Source organism: Tetrapisispora phaffii, chromosome 4 (genome assembly GCF_000236905.1).
Source record: "Tetrapisispora phaffii CBS 4417 chromosome 4, complete genome".
NCBI classification, from domain to species: Eukaryota; Fungi; Ascomycota; class Saccharomycetes; order Saccharomycetales; family Saccharomycetaceae; genus Tetrapisispora; species Tetrapisispora phaffii.
Window position 1 is genome coordinate 514,840 of NC_016523.1, and position 21,617 is coordinate 536,456.

Consider the following 21,617-nt stretch of genomic DNA (forward strand, 5'->3'; position numbering starts at 1 on the left):
ATTCTATGACACAGCGCATTCCAGTCCACAGCGGCTGTCGCAGAAGACTGCTCTTGCCTCCTTCTCCACATGCTGCACCGCCCGAACCTCATCCTTTACGCTCCTCCGGACATTCTTTGGTAGAGTGTCCCCGGAACGACGCTGCGCGCCCTCCCTGCGCGGCCGCGATGACCATGTCTCGAAACGGTCGAACCATCTATCGTCTCAAAACATAATCGTTCCATCAAAAATATTTACAGCTTCAGTTCATAAGAGCAATGCTAGATTGATAAGACTTCTGTTTTTTGTTCCTGATCGTTTTGGTGCAATATATATTGGGGATCGAGACATTTCTATTTCATATATAAACGCATGGATCACAGACTGCCAAATAATAAATTATAAGTTACGAACCCATTCAGTAATATCCGAAGAAAATACAACCGAGTTCTCTATACATATTGCATCCCACCATTGAAAAATTTGGTGTAACCTCTTCCTCACATTTACATACACACTCGTATTGCTCCAACCTTTGGGTCTATCACAGTTCATATCGTCGCTCAACAAAAAAATCATAAAAAATGAGTACAAAGACTTTGAATAATAAGAGATGGAGTATGGGGCTGATCATGTTATCTGCAGTCGTTGTTTTATGGGTCCTGTCATCATTTTTAATTAATATAATATTCAGAGATAATTCATATAGGAAACCTTTCCTAATCACATACATCAATACTGTGTCTTTTATCTTCTATCTGCTTCCGTTGATAAAAACAATTTTAGTCAATTTTTACTATAATGGTGTAAGAAACGAGATTCCAAATATATTAAACGAATTAATCATTGCCCAAGAGGGGCCAGATTCGACTACTGTTAATCCCTTGCATCCAGAACCATCGGGCGCATCGAATGTCTCAAGCGTTGCAAATGACATTGCAGAAGGTTCTTCACAGACACTGCCAAATGAAGCAACGAGTTTATTGTCATCTAGCTCTAAGGATGATACGGATTCAAAACAAACCTTAACCCCAAAAAACAGAATGACATTGAAAGAGACAATACTTCTCAGTCTCGAATTCTGTTCATTATGGTTTCTAGCAAATTTAATGACTAACTCTTCCCTTGCATACACGTCAGTCGCGTCGCAGACAATTCTGTCGTCAACTTCATCTTTCTTCACTTTGTTCATTGGTTATATATGGAACATTGAAAAGATCACAAAATCGAAGACATTGGGTTCCCTGGTGTCCTTCATTGGTATCATATTGGTGACACATTCGGATTATTACCATTATGATGACAATTACCCACCAAGAACAAATCCACACTCATCTTTAATCACATTCGCAAAGGAAATCATTAATATACTGACGACGTCAGACAATGATGAAGAGTATGGAAATAGTCCATTTAGAATGTTTATCGGTAATTTGTTGGCATTGGCTGGTGCATTATTATATAGTGTCTACTCGATTCTATTGAAGAAAAAAGTACAAGATGAATCAAGATTGAACATGCATGTCTTTTTTGGCTTTGTTGGTTTCTTCACTTTGGTTTTATTCTGGCCAGTTATAGTGCTACTTCAATACTACGGCTGGGAAACAATTGAATTGCCTCCAACCAACACAATTGCCATCATCGTCCTAATTAACTGTCTAATAACATTTGTAAGTGATTACTGTTGGGCAAATGCAATGTTATTAACAACTCCATTGACCGTTACAGTGGGTCTTTCATTGACAATTCCACTAGCAATGTTTGGTGATTTGCTTTTTGTCAATAAGAAAATGAATTGGGTTTACATATTCGGTGCCATATTAATCATGGGTTCTTTTTTCGTAATAAATAATGAGTCAGGCATTGAACAAAATGAATTATCAGAACAACAAGAACAACAGAATTCACAGTCGCAGAATGTAGAAAATCAAGTTTGATTACTCACATTACATTAGAGAGGTTTTATAAACATACCCCAAATAGACTCACATCCATATATATTGAACAACTCAAAGGTAGTTTTTTTTTACACTTTAAATACTACACAAAGATTCATGACACATTAGGGATTTTATTATACAGTAATATATACTTCATGTTAAATAAATTAAACAATATCTAAATGATATATTAAATATTTATTTAAAACATAAATGGATATCCTGGGCTCTTTATTGCATAGATTTGCATATAATACTGAGTTGAATAAAATAATATACACGCCAAAACAGACGTGTATAATATTTTATTCTTTGGTGAGATCTCGAGAGTAGGTAGTGTGATTAATGCATATATTTCAAGACTTAATAATAAATATAACATTGACATTGTAAAGATCTCAATACCAAATTGCCAACTTGTACCACCACTAAAAAACATGATTTTGCCATCTTCACCCCTAGCAATGAATGGAATACCTTTAATTTGAGTAAATTTATAACCTGTTAAACTTGGTAACATTATGCCAAATATAAGAAAGAAACAGAAGAATTTGGCCTTATTAGTAACTCTAGGTAAAATTACTCTCTTTATAATGATGAAAAAAGCCATGCAAATAATAAAATATAATGAAAAGGCATTGGTATCGAATGGCTCTTGAATTAATACTAAAATATTCATAGTTTTACCCAAAAAATCAGCAAATCTCATTACATCTTTAGCATGTATGTTTTTCAATTCATATTGATAGAATTGATTCACTAACCAACTAAAGTTTTTGGAGGATTCGTGTGTGGTTGGTGGATATACTAACAGATGTGGAACGGATTGTAATTTCAGATCTCTTACCAATTTAGAATTCTCATTTGTGTCAGCAACATAAAATAATACATTTAAGTTAGGATGCTGAGACTTGACAGCATCGTATACATTTTCTAATGTGTCTTCAAAATCAAGGCACATTTCACATTTTCTGCCATTTGAAGTAACTCCTCTCATTGTAATAAAAAGAATGCTATAGTACCCTTCTATCCCAATTGTACTCAATGATTCATAATTGTAATCATTGACTTCGATTAAGCCTTTCTCATTTTGAAATGAAAGAACATGATTCAGTTCATCATCACCAACTACCACTCTTAAAAGGGTAATAAGTAAAATACTCAAGTATCGGCACAGCATCTAAACAACGAGATTATTAGCCTATTTCTCACACGTATCAGTGATAATTCTTTGTCTCTAATTGATATTAATCAACACCATGCCAAGAAATATATAAAGAATTACACATTCGAAGTTGCATTTTTAAATGTGAAAGGGTCTCTCATCTTTAAATTTTGACCAAGTTAGATTTTTACCGCATAACAAGATCACAGATATAAAAACATCGATCTTCAAAATAAAGTAAAATAAGGATGGTATACAAGATCTACTTACAAGGTTATCAAGTTGCAAGGCTTAACTACGTTGCTAGTACTCACATTAAACTACGATATTAGGAAGGTTTAAACATAAACTTATTGAATGGGTAATCTATCATAATTGTTAATCATGACGTCTTTATTGCAACTATTGTATAATTATCAGATGTCTGTAATTGAAAGTGAAAGGTTTTACTATACTCATTTACTAGAAGAAAAAGAGTTGAATACAAAAAACGAAGCCTTAATAAAGAATAATGATAATACTGCTGTGTTGGTTGATGATATAACAGGGAAACAACAAGAGCATTCTTTGAGTAAAGAACTCATCTCGTTACAAAGACAATTAACGAAAGTGTCCATAGAATTACAAACAATGAAACTAAGCAATGAGCAATTAAAGGAAGCACAGAAGGTTACAAAGAATACGATGAATCAAAAATTAAATAATTCACTAAAAACAATTGAGAGACTAAAGAGTGAATTGAGTGTGAATAATTCTAGTCATGGTGATGAAGACGCATCTTCAGTTACTCCTCCAAAAATATTTAATACATTTAAAAACAATGAAATTAAGCAGAAAAACAATATTCACTTATTATCACCAGTTACTAGGAAGGAGTCGGGGCATCTAGAATCAAATAACAAAATTGAGAAACTTTCTGGAATACGTAACATTGTAAATTCTAAGAAGCATACATTATTTGACATGGATACTGAATCAGAAGCTGATAACTCTCTAAATTCTATTGAAAATGTTTTAAAAATAAATACCTTAAAGAGAAATGAAGTATTAGCTAACATGGTGCTTCCAAAGGATGCATTACCTGAAAGCTCCGACATTAATTCTTCACAAAATATTCTTTCTGTCGATATACCTCTTATAAAAGGCAATACAGTAGAAGAAAAACAAGTGAAGAATCATCATGAAACAAAAAAGAGAACGTTAACGAAAACCAGGATCCAAAAATTAGACAGTGACGATAGCTTATTATAATTAGCGGATCGTGGTTTGGTAAACATTTACTAGATATATACCATAATGAATAATGTTAATGATAATTGATTTATTAATGCGAATGGGTGATATTTCTATATTATATATTTGTATCTTTTATGTTTCATTAAATTAAATAAGTTTTCCTGACAAATTGATCATAATTGTTAGGAATGGAATGTTTGAAGATAAAATCGTGGTTATCTTCTGTTTAAACATTAAAATTTGGATATTAGTCCATTTAGTCTGTATTTCATTTCTTTTAGGTTTTTATTTACCGGTTTCCACAATTCGAACTCTTTGATCAATGTTTCTATATCCTCCTTATGGATAGTCTTATTAGTTTCAGATAAGAGTCCGCGCATACACCAAGGTAAATTATATGGGTTTGTTTTCAATTGAGCAATTGCATATGGCATGTAAGTAACAGGAACAGGCTTTTTTAGATCGGTAGTTTCAAGCGAAAATTTAAGTCCTAACTCATATACTTGTGCTTCGTTGTATATTGTCGAATGACCGCCTCCCGTTAATGTTCCTGCCAAGGCTTCGCTAATTTCTTTGATTATGCCATGGTCATCATAACCTAAATTCAGTAGCGTTTCTGTCATGTCCACAACTCTGGTGATAAACGATGGTGTTCGAGAACCTTTGTCAATAAAAGTAGCTCTGAACACGTTTGGATGTCTTGCAAACAAGCATATTGAAGAGTATAACGGTACCAATTGATCATTTATTGACCCAACAAAAGTAACCTTGACATTGTTTGCAATTAATATCCTGAAATATTTAATGTAGCTTTTAGATGGAGTAGATTCTGGATTTTGGAACTCAAACAATTCTCTTAAGGAATCGCTTTCAATTGTAGAGTATGCACGAACAAATAAAGTTCTATCAGCTCCAAAGAAAGGCCCATTATTAATTCCAGCCATTGCCAAAACAGATATTATTTTCTTTCCTCTAGTGCTACTCGTGTAAGAGTTAGTTTCGAATGAAACTGATGTTGTTTTAAGAATGCCAGCTTCTAATAATTTTCCTAACAAAATCATTGTCACAGGAGAACCTTGGGAATGTGCTACAAAATATATGAAATCTGCACTGTTTAGTTCTGTCTGGTATCTTTTCATAACCTCAAAAAAATAATCAACCCTTTCAAAGATTTTTCCTTCTTTTTCTAATGCAATTTTATTTATTTCGAAGGTTGTATTATGCTTTTCAAAATATCTTCTCACAATAACTTCAGCTTCATTTACAAATTTTAAAGAGGTGCCTGTTGGTTCACCAATAAAAGGTCTAAGCATTTTTGTTGGGAAAAATCCATGAACTCCTACGATTAAAATATTAATTGGCCTGGAAGCAGAATCAGATAATTGGTAGAAATTCTGTTTTGGACTTTGAATTTGCAATGACATCTCTTTTTTCTCATGTGATATTATGTTTAAATTACTGGCCAAGGAACTTAACGAATAGGATATAGAAGACCAAACTGTGCTCTCTGGCAATACATTAAATTGTGGTACAACAATATTCGGGTGTTCAATGGTAGCATCCAGCTTTTGAAATTCTTTATCTGAAGTGAGAGTGCAGTCAATTTTTGATTGTGTCTTTGTTAAATCATATTCCGACTCATGAATGATTGAATTTGTTAATGGTTTTGTCAAATTAATAATAGGAAGTGGATTAGAGTTTGATGGAGATTCTTGACTTTCAATGATTGTATCGTTATCATTATGGAATTGTGTTCCTTTATACATCGACAATAAAGACCAGCCCCTTGATCTATTCTGATTGTCATCATTTGGTTGGCTTCCTATTTCCACCTTAGTAGCACTTTGGCTATCAGTATTATCATTACTCTTGGTTGGAAGTGGAAGATTGTATTGTTTGTTAATATCATCACTTGAATTATTACTCCATAGAGACCAATTTCTCGAATGTGCATTTTTTGAAACACTGAGTAACTCAGGGTTTCCATTTATAATTGAATTGGATTTTGAATTACTTACGTTATCTAAATTTCCAATTAGATTAGAAGTAGAAGTAGAATTAGAAGTAGAATTTGAAACATCGTTAGAATTTGTCTCAACAGTATTCACAGCTGCATCAGTGAGGCTTTTTATATTAGTAGCAGGCATTGTATCATTTGCTGAGCCTCTTTGAGAAATAAAGTTTTTAGACAATGATGTAGAACTTAATTCCTTCAATATAGTACTATTAAACACCTTATCGTTATTCTTAGTAAACCTCGTCTGTTCATTGATCTTTACTATAGGTATATCATCTATTTGGATCATATTACTTCAATAATATAAAAAATAGTAGATATACTTCCAATCAGCTCGTTTACCGTTTCTCTAGTCAAGTTGTTTGGTTTAAAGATTTGACAAATGTACTTCGAATTGATGGTAAACAGAAATATTTCCAACAAAACTAACAGGCCTTTAGAATACTAAAAGAACTAATTGTATGCAAATAATATAACAAACCAACTTTAAATCCCTTATATATTTTAGAAATTTAAATTTAACTTTTTCGATTTAGTGATGTTTACTAAGCAGTTCGAAATCGATTTTATCAAAAACTTAGCCTCAATGAAATGGGGAAAGTGACATAGTTCTATTTAATATTTGCAATGATGAAACGCATATTACAGGAAGCAAATACTTTAGTGGGTTTAATTAGCAGTCGTATTTGGTGTTATGTAGCTTGAATTATTTAACTTTCACTGTACTAGTTACACGTCAAGTGAGTTAAACTTGTAAATATTGGTTGAAATTTATCGAACTGGAGGAACGCTAATTGAAAATTATTATCAGTTTGGGATATTTGAGATAAAAAAGAATGACTGTACCTGAGAAGAAGAGAGGTCAATCGACCATAGAATCGTTTTTTAAAAATACTCCTGTTAAAAGGGCCAAAGTTACTGTGTCTAAGGAGGAAACTATCGCTATAAGTAAGATAAGGAATGAAAGTGCTGTTACAGTTGGGGTGGGGTCAAAAATAGTAAACAAGGGTATGGACAAAAAATCATTTAAGGGCTCATGCAGCAGTATGCTTTTGAATTTATTACAATTAGAAATCGATACAATTGAAGATAGTTGGTTTGAAAGACTCTCTCATGAATTCAAAAAGCCATACTTCATCCAACTTAAGAAGTTCATTGATGGTGAACAATCCAAGAGTACTGTGTTTCCACCTGCAGATGATATATATTCGTGGAGCAGGCTAACCCCATTTAGGCAGGTGAAGGTTGTTATCATCGGCCAAGACCCTTATCATAATTACAACCAGGCACATGGTTTAGCATTTAGTGTGAAAAGTCCAACTCCTGCCCCTCCTTCACTGAAGAACATTTACAAAGAGTTGAAAAATGAGTATCCTGACTATGAGATCGATAATAACGTAGGTGACTTGACACCATGGGCCAAACAAGGTGTATTATTATTGAATACAGCGTTAACGGTAAAAGCACACAATGCTAATTCTCATTCAAAAGCAGGTTGGTCAGATTTTACCAAAGAGGTAGTCCAAACTCTAATTAATGATAGGATCGAGTCTAAAGAACCAATAGCGTTTTTATTGTGGGGAAACAACGCGATTAGATTAGTTGAAACAATTCTAACTGAATCACGTAAGATTAATAAAAGTAATCTACCAGACAATTTTAAGTTGTTAAAATCAGTCCATCCATCTCCTTTGAGTGCAAGCAGGGGCTTTTTTGGGACACAGCATTTTAAACAGATTAATGACTGGTTGTACACTGAACAAAAGACAGATATGATAGATTGGAGTGTCGTGCCTGGTTCAAAATTGGCAGGCATCAAGAAGTATTGTAACATGCATTAATTATCAGCACATTTCATCAAGAACCTGGAAAGGAGTGTATAGTTACGAAGGGATATTCTACTCAATAAATATAGCTTGAGACATACGCACTGTGACATATTTTAAAAGAATCTTGGCAAAAAAAACCATTTGTCCTTCTAGGTGCGTTCGCCAGCCAGCTGCATGGTAAGCGAGATATTTAATCTATATAGTCAGTCATGTATGATATATATGATTAAATCAACTACATAATTCAATGATTTGAATTGAGTTTTTAACACTTTTAGGCTACATTTCCCTTCTTTCTAATACATTATCTCTAGCCAAAACCATATTCGCGTTAATTCCCATTTGCTAATTTAATAAACACGAAAGATTTAAAATGAGTAATAAGATATTAAATACTTAAATATTTAAATAATAATTAGTTTGAACAATCGACTAAGTCACTACGGCACTATTGAAAAGGAGTAGTAAACACTTTGTTGTACTAGTTATCAATATATATTACGAGTTAGAAACGTTTGCTAGTCGTCGTTTTGTTCTGTTTTTATATTAGCATTTCAACATAAAATTGTTAAAATTTTGAATAGTATTTAAATTTACTATTGGACTATATTGGGAAACAGAATAGTTCAACAGAAGCTTTGTATTTTAGTGTGAAATTGAAACTGAATTTTAAGAGGTTTGATGAATGAATTGACTTCTGATATAGATACAGATTCTATATTTTCAAGTGTGTCCAAGGATATGACACCAGAAGAAGTTGTGGTTGATAAAACAGAGGAGAGAATTAATAAAAAGGGCATCAAGAAATTAAGCTCAGTCCAATCTTTGCTAAACGATGCGTACAAATACTCTTCTCATACTGAATATACTTTACCAGAGTCTTTCCTAAGAACAAGGAATAAGCCTAAAATTATAGAAGATGTAGAATATGAAGCTCCAAGACCAAAGAAAAAAATTCAGATTAAAACCCAAAGGAAAAAATTGAAAGTGGAGAAACCTGTAAAACCTAAAAAGATAAAAAAGGTCAAGGCCAAATTAGAAGGAAAAACAATAAAGAGTAATGGAGAAGTTCAGATATCATATAGAGGAAGAAAGAAGGGAAGCAAAAATAAGAAGACTATTACTAAGCTTGAAAAGGATAATAAACTCAATGAAAATACTTTACAAAATGAAAGAATAAAAGAAACTCAAATCAATCAACAAGAAACTAATCAAAAAGAACCAACAGATTTCATTGACTTATCTTTAGAACCGTTTCCTCTGAAGTATGATTTCTTTGATATCGATTATTTGAAAAGTAATACAGAATTGAATGAGCTACCTAATCCATCAACATCTTTAACAAATAAATATTATTCTCCAACTGCATCTCAAATGAATTCTGAGGGTTCACAAGTTTACAAAATTGTTAAACTACGATACCCACTATTCACCAATTACTCTGAAGAATTTCACGTTGATTTTTTGAATAAACATTTTGATACCATTTACAATCCTATGGTGGAACTAGGTAAATTGATTGAATATTTTGCCAAAGTTTACATCCCAGATGCATATTACAATGAAATATCGAGAGAAATCATTAAACCTATGAATCACGCATTCGATATAAAGGATGTTGAAAAGTTTACCGATGCTATCAATAAGTATAATACCTTTATCCTAACTATTCCTAGAGATGAAATAATTAAAAAACTCGAATGTACAAAGGAACTTCCAAAATATTTTATTCAAGATCTTCTACATGTTGTTTATACGAGAAGTATTCATCCTAAAGCTAAAACTTTAAAGAAATATGCTGCATTTAGTAGCTATGTTTATGGTGAATTGCTTCCTAGTTTTCTATCAGAAATTTATTCCAACTGCTCTTTAAGTTCTGATAAAATATTTATGGATCTTGGATCTGGTGTAGGTAATTGTGTCGTTCAAGCAGCATTGGAATACGGTTGTAAATTGAGCTTTGGTTGTGAAATAATGGAAAATGCTAGTGACTTAACTGAAGCTCAGTATTCAGAATTGACGAAACGATGTAAACTTTTTGGTATCAAACTAAGTCCTATCAAATATTCTCTCAGAAAAAGTTTTATCGATAACGATGAAGTTTCAAAACTTATAAAGGAGTGTGACGTTCTATTGATAAATAATTTTTTATTCGATGCAAAGATTAATAATGCAGTTACAAAGATTCTTCAAAGTTGTAAACCCGGTTGTAAATTAATTTCTTTAAAAAGTTTAAGACCTGTTTCGTATACAATTGATTTTAATGATACGGAAAATATATTGAATAGAATGAAAATTACAAAGCATAACTTAAAGGAAAATAGTGTTTCATGGACACATAGTGGAGGTGAATATTACATATCAGAAGTAATGACAGAATTAGATGAATCTCTTTTTACTTTAAACGCTGGACACAGAAAAACTCATAAAGTTATCAAATATACTAGATAAAAGTCCAATGCTTTTATTTTCAGGAATGACTTTTTGCACATGTTTATCTAATATATTTAGCAACGTTAAGCATTGTGATATTTCATTGTTTTTTTAGTAATACATAACAACTATATTTTCTATAAAAATCAATATACATACATTTTTAATGCAACATAAGTTCAAACGTAACAATTTTATTAAGTATCTCGAATATTATATGCTGTTTATCTCTATTTAGTTTTGTAGTTTATCTTCTTGGCCACTTAGCAAAGTGAAAACTGGAGCATTCAATTGATCTCTACCCTTTAAGAAATCTAATTCCATAACAAAGTTATATTCTAAAACCTTTGAACCAATCTTTTCGATTAATTCACCGGCAGCCTTTGCGGAACCACCAGTAGCAATAATATCATCGACGATGATGACATTACTACCTTGAGGAATAGCATCCTTTTGCATTTCGAAGACATCAGAACCATATTCCTTTTGATAGGTAGCTTGAACACACTCACCTGGTAACTTACCAGCCTTTCTAACTGGAACAAAACCAACACCTAAGGCTAAGGCTAAAGTTGGGCCAAATAAAAAACCTCTGGATTCTAAACCAACGATGTAGTTAACCTTAGTGTTTGGGAAGGCTTCTTGTAAATGTAACTTAAAAGCATCTACTAATTTTTGGAAAGTGACTGGGTCTCTGAAGATAGGTAAGAAATCTTCAAATAAGATACCTTCACTTGGGAAATTTGGGTATTGTCTTAAAGTTGCCTTTAAATCGTTAGCATAAGCTTGTAATGGCATTATGTATATTGATATTATATTGTGCTAGGTTTTTTGAAATAACGAATGAGTCTTGAAAGTTAAGTTAAATTTTTTTCAATAAGGAAAAAAGTATTGGACTCAAACCAATAAGTTTTAAAAACTAACTTCAATTTAAAATTATTTCATTTTGTAAATATTTTAACCATTGAAGATTTTATAAAAATATTGAGCACAGTTATTGCAATTATTATTATGCATTATTCATGAGATGAGCACAATTGCTATGAAAAAAAAAAAATTTTATTTTTCCTCTTCGTTTCTTTTTCAGATCAGAACGAATATGTTAATATTTATTGGTTTCGGTCAACAATGTAATAATATGTAAAGCAAATTAGAATGTGAGCGTGCATATGTTGAAATGATTTGATGAATTACATATTGTCGGAAGAGTAGAGCAAAAATATCTTTAGTTAAAATTTCTAAATGAGTCTCACGTGACATTATGACACTTGCATTTGATTATTAAAATATGAGATTAAGGTCGGTTTTCTATACCCATTACAAATGAAGTTTTGAATTGACGATGACATATAATAATGTTTATAATCTTTGGTTATATGCTTATTCAGTTTCTACATTTATATGGACCATCATTTTCATCATCTTCTTGACTGCCAATACATGCCAAGGTATATGGGAATATTCTCCTTTAGAAATCCCAAACCATGGATTTAATGCTGCAAGATTTGTAAAGTCTGATAATATGGTTTGTAACAATTGTGTGCTATCAGAATGGGGGCAATTCAATAAATTGATTTCGAACTTGGGCAATAAGGACCCCCTTCGTTGGTTGAATTTTACTAGTGCACCACTCTTAATAGCACATCTGTGTTGTGAGTTTGATAGCGGGAACGGGTATTCAAAGATAATACTGTATAACTCTTGACTTATATCTCTTAACTCATAGTCTCCCAATTTATGTGGATTTATTGGTGTAGAAAATGAATCATCCTTGAAAGATGGTTTAAAAGTTGGATACAATTGATCCTCATCGACGAATGATATCTTGGAAGTATCGTTTACACAGACAACAGCTAAATGAATATTCCTACCTGATAACCTTCTCCAATTCATCAATTCATCATCAGGTAAAATACTGTTCAATCTTGTTAGAATTAAACATATTTTTCCATATTTGGTAGATGCAAGTTTTAAAGCATTTGCCCAAATTTCAGTACAAGCTTGATCAAACTTCGTCTTAGAGCGACCAACATACCATACCCTGGTAGATGTATCTTTACCAAAACTGTCAGAAAAGGCTGCAAATATCCATTCTTTGTCTATACTTCTAGAATATGCCAAATGAATATATGTATCATAGTGTATCGCAGAAGGGATATTATTTGATTGGGATGTGCGAAACTTTATCTTATCAGGGTGTTTGGGTACTATGCTGGTAAATTTCACAGACTTTTTTGGTAAATTATTATATATTGAAACAGATAAATCGTGATAATCATCGATCAATGTCAAAGGATCCTTAATGAAATCCATTAAAACAGTCTTAAAATATAGCTCAGCATTAGGAATTTTAGCTTTAACTTCATCATATATGATTTGAAATTTGGATGTCATTAGTACTAAATCGGATAAACTGTTTGACTTCAAAGGAAATATTAATAATATCGGAATAGCCCTTGATGAATTTTGAGTTGTTAGACAATAAGCAACGAGCTGAGTTGCTAATAGTAATAATCTACTATCTTGATAATCATCTAGGTATACCATACCTTCTGTATCTTCATTATTTAATTTTAATCTTTCACAAAATCCAAATTCATGACTTATATAAGTCTGACACAATGAAGAAACAAATGCCGGACAATCCAATTTATTCGATGTAGTTAACAGTAATAATTTGAAATTTTTTATAGCATTAACAGGTTTTAAATTTAGGTATTTACTGAATGGTTGGCAGTCAGCTCTAATTTTTATAATTTCGTTTCGCCTCTTTAGATAGATTGATGGGCTTTGAGTTTTGTACATTTTTTCTATCAAAATATTTCCATTTACTCTCTCAAAACTTGTAAATAAGTCACTAACTGTTGATTTGATTAAGCCATCAGAACATGAAGTAACACCGATATAAGATTTATCAGGGTAGTGGAGATTATCTAACTTATCCCAGTCAAATATAATTTGTTCGGCTATTAAATTCAAAATGTCCTGCTTGGGACTGTTAAGTTTTACAATTGGGTTGGAAGTAGTATATTCCTCCGGAATAGATGAAATAGGCATATGTCTAAACAAAAACGGCAAACTAGCAATTGAAGAAGTGGCAAATTCATAATTTGAGTTCTTAGATTCATTTATGACTCTGCTTGGTGAAGTATTTTTTAAAGATTCAGGGAATACTTCATCATTGCTATTTTTATCCAATGGTTTTCTATCTTTCGTTCTATTTTGTTGTAAACTAAATTTTGGAAAAATATCAATAGCCATCTTTGATTCGGGATAGATATATGATGCCTGGGGTTCATTCATTCTGACCGGTGAATTGACATTTAAACCGTCGGATGGTGGGCTTCTCCATATAGAGTTAATTGCATATTTTGTGTCTTCATTGGTATTTGGGAAAGTAGAGCTTATTTGATCATTCTTCACTAAACCTGAGGATAATTGACCTTGTAAATCATGCATAGTTCCATTTGTAATTGGGAAGTTTAAGTCTATTGTATTAAATTCATTTTTATCCTCTCCTTTATATTCAAGATCTTCCAGATCATCGCTACCGTCACTATCATCCCCTGATTCTGATATTGAATTTTTTGAAATATCAAAATTTAAAGCTTCCTCACTCTGAGAAGGCTCAAAAGAAAACTTACCTCCACTTTTGTATTTATTATCAACGTTACTTTCAATAATTGGATTGAAATTAAGTGGGGCAAAAACACTTTTTCTCCTTTCTCTTGGCGTTTCGACTGGTAGTGGTGCACCAGGATCCATATATAATGGACTGTTTGACAAGGTTATTTCTTCTAACGGAATATCTAAATACTGTCTCTTTAAGGTAGACCGCTTTGTTGGATCTCTTTGTATTTTCTCGATATTCTCTTTAAAAAACCTTTTATTGTCTGATTCTAATGAATTGGTAAACATACGGTTCCTAGAATTGGTATTTTCTCCCTCTTCATCATCTGACATTTCAAACATATCTTCGGTAATTTCATCAGAAGCATTTCTCGTTTTATTGGGTTTGTCAGAAACGGTGCGTGTTTCATTAAAACTATTATTATTTTCTTCATTCTCAAAATCTTCGTAATCTTCTCCAAACAATTCTTTATCTTCTACCGAATCAATAGACACTGATTCAAAATTTGACGATTCTTTAGAAGAGAACGGCGGCTGCTCAATTACATCACGAATTTTATTATCAGTCCCTTCATTAGTCAACATGTCAATAGAAGATGTTGATTTTGCAGCTATAGGGTTTTCACTTAGACTTCTAATTATCTTTCCTGGTTGTGAAGTAACAGGTGCGGTTTTATTTACCAAAGTCTGATCCAGGGTAGGAGTAAATTTCATATCTATATTGCTATAGCTATTTGTAGTTGAAAATGGCTGTGCACTTCTTGGATTCATCTCAGAGGTTGAATGTGCATTCGCGGTTGCTATAGAAACAGAGTTACTATTTGAGGCAGTACTTCTATTAAAAATTTGAAATTGATCTGTATAGGCTCCTCCTGAACTTGAAGGATTATTAGTAGATAGTGCCCCAAATATTCCCGGTGTCCTGTATGCCGACGATTGTCTTAGTTGTATATAATTGTCTATAATATTGAATGCATCATCTAAATCAGATGGGAATATATTACTACTGTTATTATTGGAACCACTTGAAGTATTATTACATTGCTGGGATTTGGTTTTGTTTCCCTCTAGCTTTGCAGATTGGGAATTGGAGTATGTTTCATGAAGTGGAGATGCAGATTTGTTATTAGATGCAGGTTGTATGTAAATCAAATCTAATGGCCATGATATTGTTCTTGTGTCATCTGACGGTTTATTAAAGGATGCTATCGTGGGAAGTTGGCCATTAAAGTTTGTTAGATTTGGAATGATTTTAATCCACTCGATTTCTTTCTTTCTTTCTAATAGGTCTACACCATGAGATATAGCGAGTGTCTTCAATAACACCTCGCTATTTTCAGGCTGTGTTGTTAAACAATCTTTTAATTGCAATGAGGGGAGATATGCTCGTGTACCTGATGGCAATATGTATATGGCATTTTCTTTTACAAATGATTTATGTATAAAACCATTTTGATCATTAGCAGGCGGAATTGAACCAATATTCAGGGGTAATAAATCAGAATGCTTCAAAGATAGAGATAAAGTTAAGTCACCATTTTCAAACAGATGTGGTTCGATTTGTAGAATATAAGTTTTGACAGTTCTATCCGATTTATTATGTAAATATGTTTTTGAACGTAAGTTTTCATCGTCAATGTTGATTAAAGATTTGGGCATATATTTGTTTTCTTTATTATAGTCAAAATATGATATTATGCAGCCGTTACCTATAGGTAGTAAATTTCTGTTGGACTTTGAAGTTAAATTCAAATAGATCATCCTCCTAAGTGCCTTTAGGAAAATAGCATATGAAGGTGGTAAATTTGGTTTTGAATAATTGGCATCGAACACATCAGATTTATCCGGATGGACTATGGTATCATCAGTAGTTGATGGAACTTTGGTATTTGTCAAATCAAGTGTTAAATTATCAGTATCATTTGAATTACCACTATTATTTTTTTGTTTGGTATTATTTAAGGTGTCAGAAGCTGTACTATGAATTATTGGCAAGGGATCATCGTTCATACTGAAACACCATAATTCTCTAGATAATGAAGCAATTAAGCATTTTGGATCATTTTTCCTCAATATCATTTCTGTTTTCAATGCCCATTGATCATCTCTATTTTTACAAGTATATTGAGCATAATTTATTTTTTCGATCTTTTCTATTTTATAGAAATTTGTCAGTACATCTTCAAGTCTATAGGACACTTCTTCCGTAGACATTATGCATATATTAACTGTTTAATCTGTGTAATAGAGTTGGTTTCGGTTATATTCTAGAACAGTATAATGGACAATATCCGTTCTTGTATTTTATCTTATAATTGAAATTTTTAAGGTTTAAAAATAATTAAAATCAAAGTTCGTAATGGTGAGCTGTATAACAAAATATATGTCGTTTTTTAATCGAAGCTACTACGATGCGTAGTTATTCAATTTTTTTTCAATTGATAAAGAAGAATTAATGGATTCTTTTGATCTGCAATCTCATGACAAAGGAATTCTAGGAATTATTACTACAGCGGGAAGACTTTAATAATTTATTATTGCATCGCGGAAATCGGAAAGGGTAAATTCAAATAGACCTACAATAAAAAAATATTTAGTTTAAAGCTGTAAATGGGTGTAAGTCCGGGTGATAATTAAATATTATTATTTCGCAGCAATAATGATTCTATGCAATAAAAGAAGCCTCCGTTCTCCTAGCTATCGCTGCAACAGCAACTGTCATCCAAGGTATACATATTAAAGGACAATTCCCATTATTTGTTTTGTTACAAACATATAGTAATGGTAATATATTACTTCTAACTCACAAAAACTCCAACCTCTCAATTTCCTGTGAAGAGAAAGTATAAGCAACGCACAAAACCAAATTAAGTAATAAATAAGTCTTTAAAATTAACACAATAAGTAAAGTAATATGCTGTTCATTCAGATTTATAAAGAGAACTGAATAAAATTTAACGAATTATATATATACACCCATTAAATTTAGCCGCCGAGGTAGATATTAAAAATAAAATAAAGGAAATTCTTCTTCTTGTTGTTAAACTTGCAATGACGACACGCGATAGGAAGAAAATATCATAACCTAACATAGAGATAGTGGCCGAGTGGTAAGCAAACGCTGATGTCTGGGTGTGCACATCAACAAAACTATGATTATAAAGGGTTGAAAAGTTAACTTTCCAGAATTTTATTACTGGATGACCTTTATACCATTCTACCGTAATTAAGATCTTTAACCCGAAGTAGAAAAGCCGGCATAGCTCCTGCATGATTTTCTCACTAAATCAAACACCGAATCCCTTAATTTGTGTTATTTTTTTATTTTTTAGATATTCAACGCGTACAATTTTATTTCATTAATGTTCGTTTGTCGATTGAAGGATAACAAACCATAATAATATCATATCACTACCATCATTAATTAGACGATACTTTTATAAATTTGTTCGTTAGAGTTTACAAGAAACAAACGTACAAATGAATAAATTTGCTATTATTGAATTCTGTAGATTTATTTTTTGTCCTAATGGTTTATATATCGAAAAAAGATAGTTACTCTTGGCAAGTTACAGTGTTTGTAACTTATAAATATATGTTTTGAGCAAAGGTTTATGAACTTTCAGCCGTAGAACAAATTCTTTATCATGCAGATTTTAATTTCTGATCTGCTAAAGTTGATTAGATGTTTTAAAATTGTTAATATATGTGGGTGATATTTGTAGTTATAGTTGTAATTGTATTTTAGGCACATCTAAAACATAACTTGATATTGGTTTTACTTTGTATATAACATTTTTATGAGTTCGTCTGGATCAAGATAAAGAATTGGGTCAATAAAACAAATTGAAATGAGTAACATCGAAGTTGAAAATGAACAAAGTAGTTCGGTAGTTGCTGTTAAATCATCACTAGTGTTAGATAGCTCTAAATCAACTAATGCTTCTATATCTAAGAAAGACGTTATTACAGAGAAAATTATGATTTATAATGTTTCGAATGTATTTAGTATTGGTGATGTGATGAGATTTAGAATCGATATTAATAAGAAGAAACTATTTTCATATTTTGGTATTAATGATGAACATACATATTTAGAGGTTATAGTTAAAAATAAAGAGAACCCGATGCTAAGACCATTATATATAGCGGGTCCTTATGCTGTCTATACGGATATTAGACCACACAATTATAATGAAAATATTAAATTTAATACATATACTGGTCAGAATAACGTTGTTGAAGATATACAATATACTGGTGATTTAAAACCAGATGAAACTTTTAAAGGAATACTATTGATGAATCCCAATTCTAAAGTTGATGAAGACGAGAATTATGGTTGGACAGTAGATATCTTATCACAAATTGCCGTGACAACATTGTTAAAACTTGATATCTCAATGAAGATTAGAATTATTACCGAAAAACTAAGGAGAGAAACAACCATGTCTTTTAATACCAATGCAAACTTGGAAAGAAATCAAAATAATAGTACAAGTAGTATTTCAAAAATGTATTATAAAATGAAAGATAGAGTTAATTCTAGCTTAAAAACTGACAATATAATTGATCCACATAAAGAGAATGAAACTGGGTTTCGTGTAATAAGTTGGGACACTGATGAATTATGGAATCTAATGCCAAAATATGAAAAGAAACCAGTACATCTTGTACTGTTAACTCATGGTATTTTCTCAAATATAGGTTGTGATATGTTGTATATTAAGGATAAAATAGAAGAAATGACTTACAATATGGACGAAGAATTTAATCCCAATGTTGTAATAAGAGGTTGTATGGAAAATATGGGGAAATCGTCACACGGTGTGTATAAACTTGGCGTCACAATCGGTGAATACATTGTAAAAGAAGTTAAAAAATTAAATGATCTGGGTTATAATATAAATAAAATCTCGTTCATAGGTCACTCTCTTGGAGGTCTAACACAATCTATGGCAATTCATTATATTTCTGTAATCTATCCAGATTTTTTTGATCCAGTTAAGGGCATTAAACCTGTAAATTTTATTACTATGGCAAGTCCAATGATTGGAATGCCGGCAGATTTTCCAAAATATGTCACCCTTGCTCTAGATTTTGGTGCATTAGGAATAACAGGTAGAGATTTGACATTAAAAAATACACCATGGACTTCCAAAACCGGCATTGGATTAACTTACAGTACAACTACTAATAGTAGTAAAAAAAAACTGAAATCCATTTTGGAAATTTTACCACAACCTCCAGCGAGAAGTATCTTTGAAAGGTTTATTAATAGAACGTTATATGCCAATATTGTTCACGATGGTATTGTACCTTTGAAAACGGCAGCATTATTATATCTTGATTGGCAAGGTTTAAATAGAGTCAAATTATTAAAAGATAGTTTAGATAACACAACACATCATGATATCGCAAAGATATCTCAAGATACTACACAAGACGATAAGAATAATAATGCAGAAAATAATATATCTGAAACAAAGTCAAATATGGCTGAAATTCCTGATCAAGCACATGATAAAAAGGCAGCTCTTCAATGGCTAGCACCATTAGGGTTGACTAATAGTTCTAAATATAGGTCTTATGAAAGAACTCAAACTATTGTCAAAGGTGAGAAAAAAGATGGTTTAATTGAACTAGAATTTAAACCTCCACCTACAGCTTCCCCGGCGCTGGCTGCTTTATCTGTTTTAACCTCTGCAGAGCCATCACAGGAATACATAAGGGACCCTTCTAAAAGAACAGATGCAATTATTCACGATAAGATTTATAGTCCCGATGAGTTGCCACCACGTCACTACCAGGGTAGATCGATTATAAAAAAGATCATACACCCTAATGAAAGAATAAATAGAGCGCAAGAAAGAATTGCTAGATCATGGCAAGAAACAATGATATGGAGAAAAGTTTTAGTAAATCTAAAACCAGATTCACATAATAATATAGTTGTTCGTAGAAGGTTTCTCAATTTATTTGGTAATGTTGCTGTTATGCATATGGTCAATGAACATTTCGGTGTTGAAGCCTGTAAAACTTATGCAAAAATAGAATAATTGTATTTAAATTTTCTTTAAATATGCGTAATTGTTACAGAAATAGAACTTAATAAGAAATTCATTGATTATGATCTTGTTTATAGATATTTAATGGTACTATATACAATAAGTATATAATTTTTTTTAAATATTAGTTAGCCGCCGATGTACCCGCTTTCTATAAAAGAGTAACTATTACGAACAAAAACTTAAAATTATTCACACTAATCAAACTGTCAAGGTAAGCCATACTAACACATTGAACACAATGGCATTAATTAAAAGGGAAAGTGATACTTATTTGAACAACATAGTGGTTAAACAAGAGAAAAGCTCCGGTAATCATTATAATAACGAAGAACAGCAAAAAAAATTCGATGTCACATCTGCTAAAGAGAGTCGCCCAGCTTTGGATGAAGTTTCAACGAACAAGAAGTCGATTAAAGCAAGAGACACCAACAGTGATCAAAAACAAAAATATTTGAATTACCTATTAAAAACAGACACATACACCAGAACACCAGCAAATCAAAAAATTGTTTCTGCTCACCCCCCTCCTAGTAGACACCAAGAAAATAGATCGTTCAACGAAGGACAGAATTTAGATACTTCAAAGGAAATCAGCAAAAACAAGAGATGTAACTCTATGTCAAATGATGGTAAAACCAAAGAAGATTTCGAAACGATCAGTAAGCAACGGAAAAAAAACAGCGTTAACTCAATTAAGGATATCAATGATTTTTCTTCCCAGTGTCTACAAAAGGAAGGTTTATATGAATCAAAAAATTTACAAGATAAAAATGATACAACACAAATAATTAATAAGAACCCAAAAGAAATCAAGTGTGTTTCACCAGGACCATATAAACCATCAACTTCATTCCTTTATGAAATTGCTAATTCAGAACAATTGGAATACACAGAACTAAAAGATATATTTCAAAATATTAACGAAACAGAAGACAAAGATTATGTATTCGATGTATCTAATATGACCCTTGATACTTGGGTTGAAGAAGGTCAGAAAAATATTAGTGAATATCGTGAATTAATTAGTCAACTTGTAAAGAAAAGAATTGAATTTAGCATTCGGTTTCAATTAATTACAGATATAATCAACCAACGTGCAAATGCTTTAAATGAAAAGGGGTTATTATTAGATGATAAACTCAAAAAAATAAAAGAAATAGGTGATGAAATCCTAAATATTATATAATAATTATAGTATTATTACTTTGCTGTTCATGGTGTTATTATTGGTTCTTAAAACATTCTATGTTGATCTAGTGTCTAATTTTCTCAAAATAAATTAACTTATCAAGTCAAGAATATATATATATAGATACA

At 31.8% G+C, this 21,617-nt stretch overlaps 10 protein-coding genes across 10 annotated transcripts; 6 read left to right on the forward strand and 4 right to left on the reverse strand.

Moving 5' to 3' along the window:
* Window positions 1-563: 563 nt before the first annotated feature.
* Window positions 564-1,916, forward strand: TPHA0D02500 (uncharacterized protein; the record flags this gene model as incomplete). Its single annotated transcript, XM_003685273.1, has 1 exon — window positions 564-1,916. One exon carries the CDS (start codon window positions 564-566, stop codon window positions 1,914-1,916), a length of 1,353 nt encoding a protein of 450 aa, XP_003685321.1.
* Window positions 1,917-2,121: 205 nt separating this feature from the next.
* OST6 (dolichyl-diphosphooligosaccharide--protein glycotransferase) lies at window positions 2,122-3,099 on the reverse strand (the record flags this gene model as incomplete). The annotated part of the gene is made up of 1 exon (XM_003685274.1): window positions 2,122-3,099. One exon carries the CDS (start codon window positions 3,097-3,099, stop codon window positions 2,122-2,124), a length of 978 nt encoding a protein of 325 aa, XP_003685322.1.
* Window positions 3,100-3,468: 369 nt separating this feature from the next.
* Window positions 3,469-4,335, forward strand: LRS4 (Lrs4p; the record flags this gene model as incomplete). The annotated part of the gene is made up of 1 exon (XM_003685275.1): window positions 3,469-4,335. One exon carries the CDS (start codon window positions 3,469-3,471, stop codon window positions 4,333-4,335), a length of 867 nt encoding a protein of 288 aa, XP_003685323.1.
* A 218-nt stretch (window positions 4,336-4,553) lies between these two features.
* Window positions 4,554-6,626, reverse strand: TPHA0D02530 (uncharacterized protein; the record flags this gene model as incomplete). Its single annotated transcript, XM_003685276.1, has 1 exon — window positions 4,554-6,626. One exon carries the CDS (start codon window positions 6,624-6,626, stop codon window positions 4,554-4,556), a length of 2,073 nt encoding a protein of 690 aa, XP_003685324.1.
* Window positions 6,627-7,173: 547 nt separating this feature from the next.
* UNG1 (uracil-DNA glycosylase) lies at window positions 7,174-8,178 on the forward strand (the record flags this gene model as incomplete). The annotated part of the gene is made up of 1 exon (XM_003685277.1): window positions 7,174-8,178. One exon carries the CDS (start codon window positions 7,174-7,176, stop codon window positions 8,176-8,178), a length of 1,005 nt encoding a protein of 334 aa, XP_003685325.1.
* A 669-nt stretch (window positions 8,179-8,847) lies between these two features.
* Window positions 8,848-10,617, forward strand: DOT1 (histone methyltransferase DOT1; the record flags this gene model as incomplete). Its single annotated transcript, XM_003685278.1, has 1 exon — window positions 8,848-10,617. One exon carries the CDS (start codon window positions 8,848-8,850, stop codon window positions 10,615-10,617), a length of 1,770 nt encoding a protein of 589 aa, XP_003685326.1.
* Window positions 10,618-10,833: 216 nt separating this feature from the next.
* TPHA0D02560 (adenine phosphoribosyltransferase) lies at window positions 10,834-11,397 on the reverse strand (the record flags this gene model as incomplete). Its single annotated transcript, XM_003685279.1, has 1 exon — window positions 10,834-11,397. One exon carries the CDS (start codon window positions 11,395-11,397, stop codon window positions 10,834-10,836), a length of 564 nt encoding a protein of 187 aa, XP_003685327.1.
* Window positions 11,398-11,979: 582 nt separating this feature from the next.
* SSN2 (Ssn2p) lies at window positions 11,980-16,443 on the reverse strand (the record flags this gene model as incomplete). Its single annotated transcript, XM_003685280.1, has 1 exon — window positions 11,980-16,443. One exon carries the CDS (start codon window positions 16,441-16,443, stop codon window positions 11,980-11,982), a length of 4,464 nt encoding a protein of 1,487 aa, XP_003685328.1.
* A 1,637-nt stretch (window positions 16,444-18,080) lies between these two features.
* On the forward strand, window positions 18,081-20,288 carry TPHA0D02580 (putative hydrolase; the record flags this gene model as incomplete). Its single annotated transcript, XM_003685281.1, has 1 exon — window positions 18,081-20,288. One exon carries the CDS (start codon window positions 18,081-18,083, stop codon window positions 20,286-20,288), a length of 2,208 nt encoding a protein of 735 aa, XP_003685329.1.
* A 250-nt stretch (window positions 20,289-20,538) lies between these two features.
* Window positions 20,539-21,486, forward strand: ECM11 (Ecm11p; the record flags this gene model as incomplete). Its single annotated transcript, XM_003685282.1, has 1 exon — window positions 20,539-21,486. The coding sequence occupies one exon, from the start codon at window positions 20,539-20,541 to the stop codon at window positions 21,484-21,486; it is 948 nt and encodes a 315-aa protein (XP_003685330.1).
* Between the last annotated feature and the right edge of the window lie 131 nt (window positions 21,487-21,617).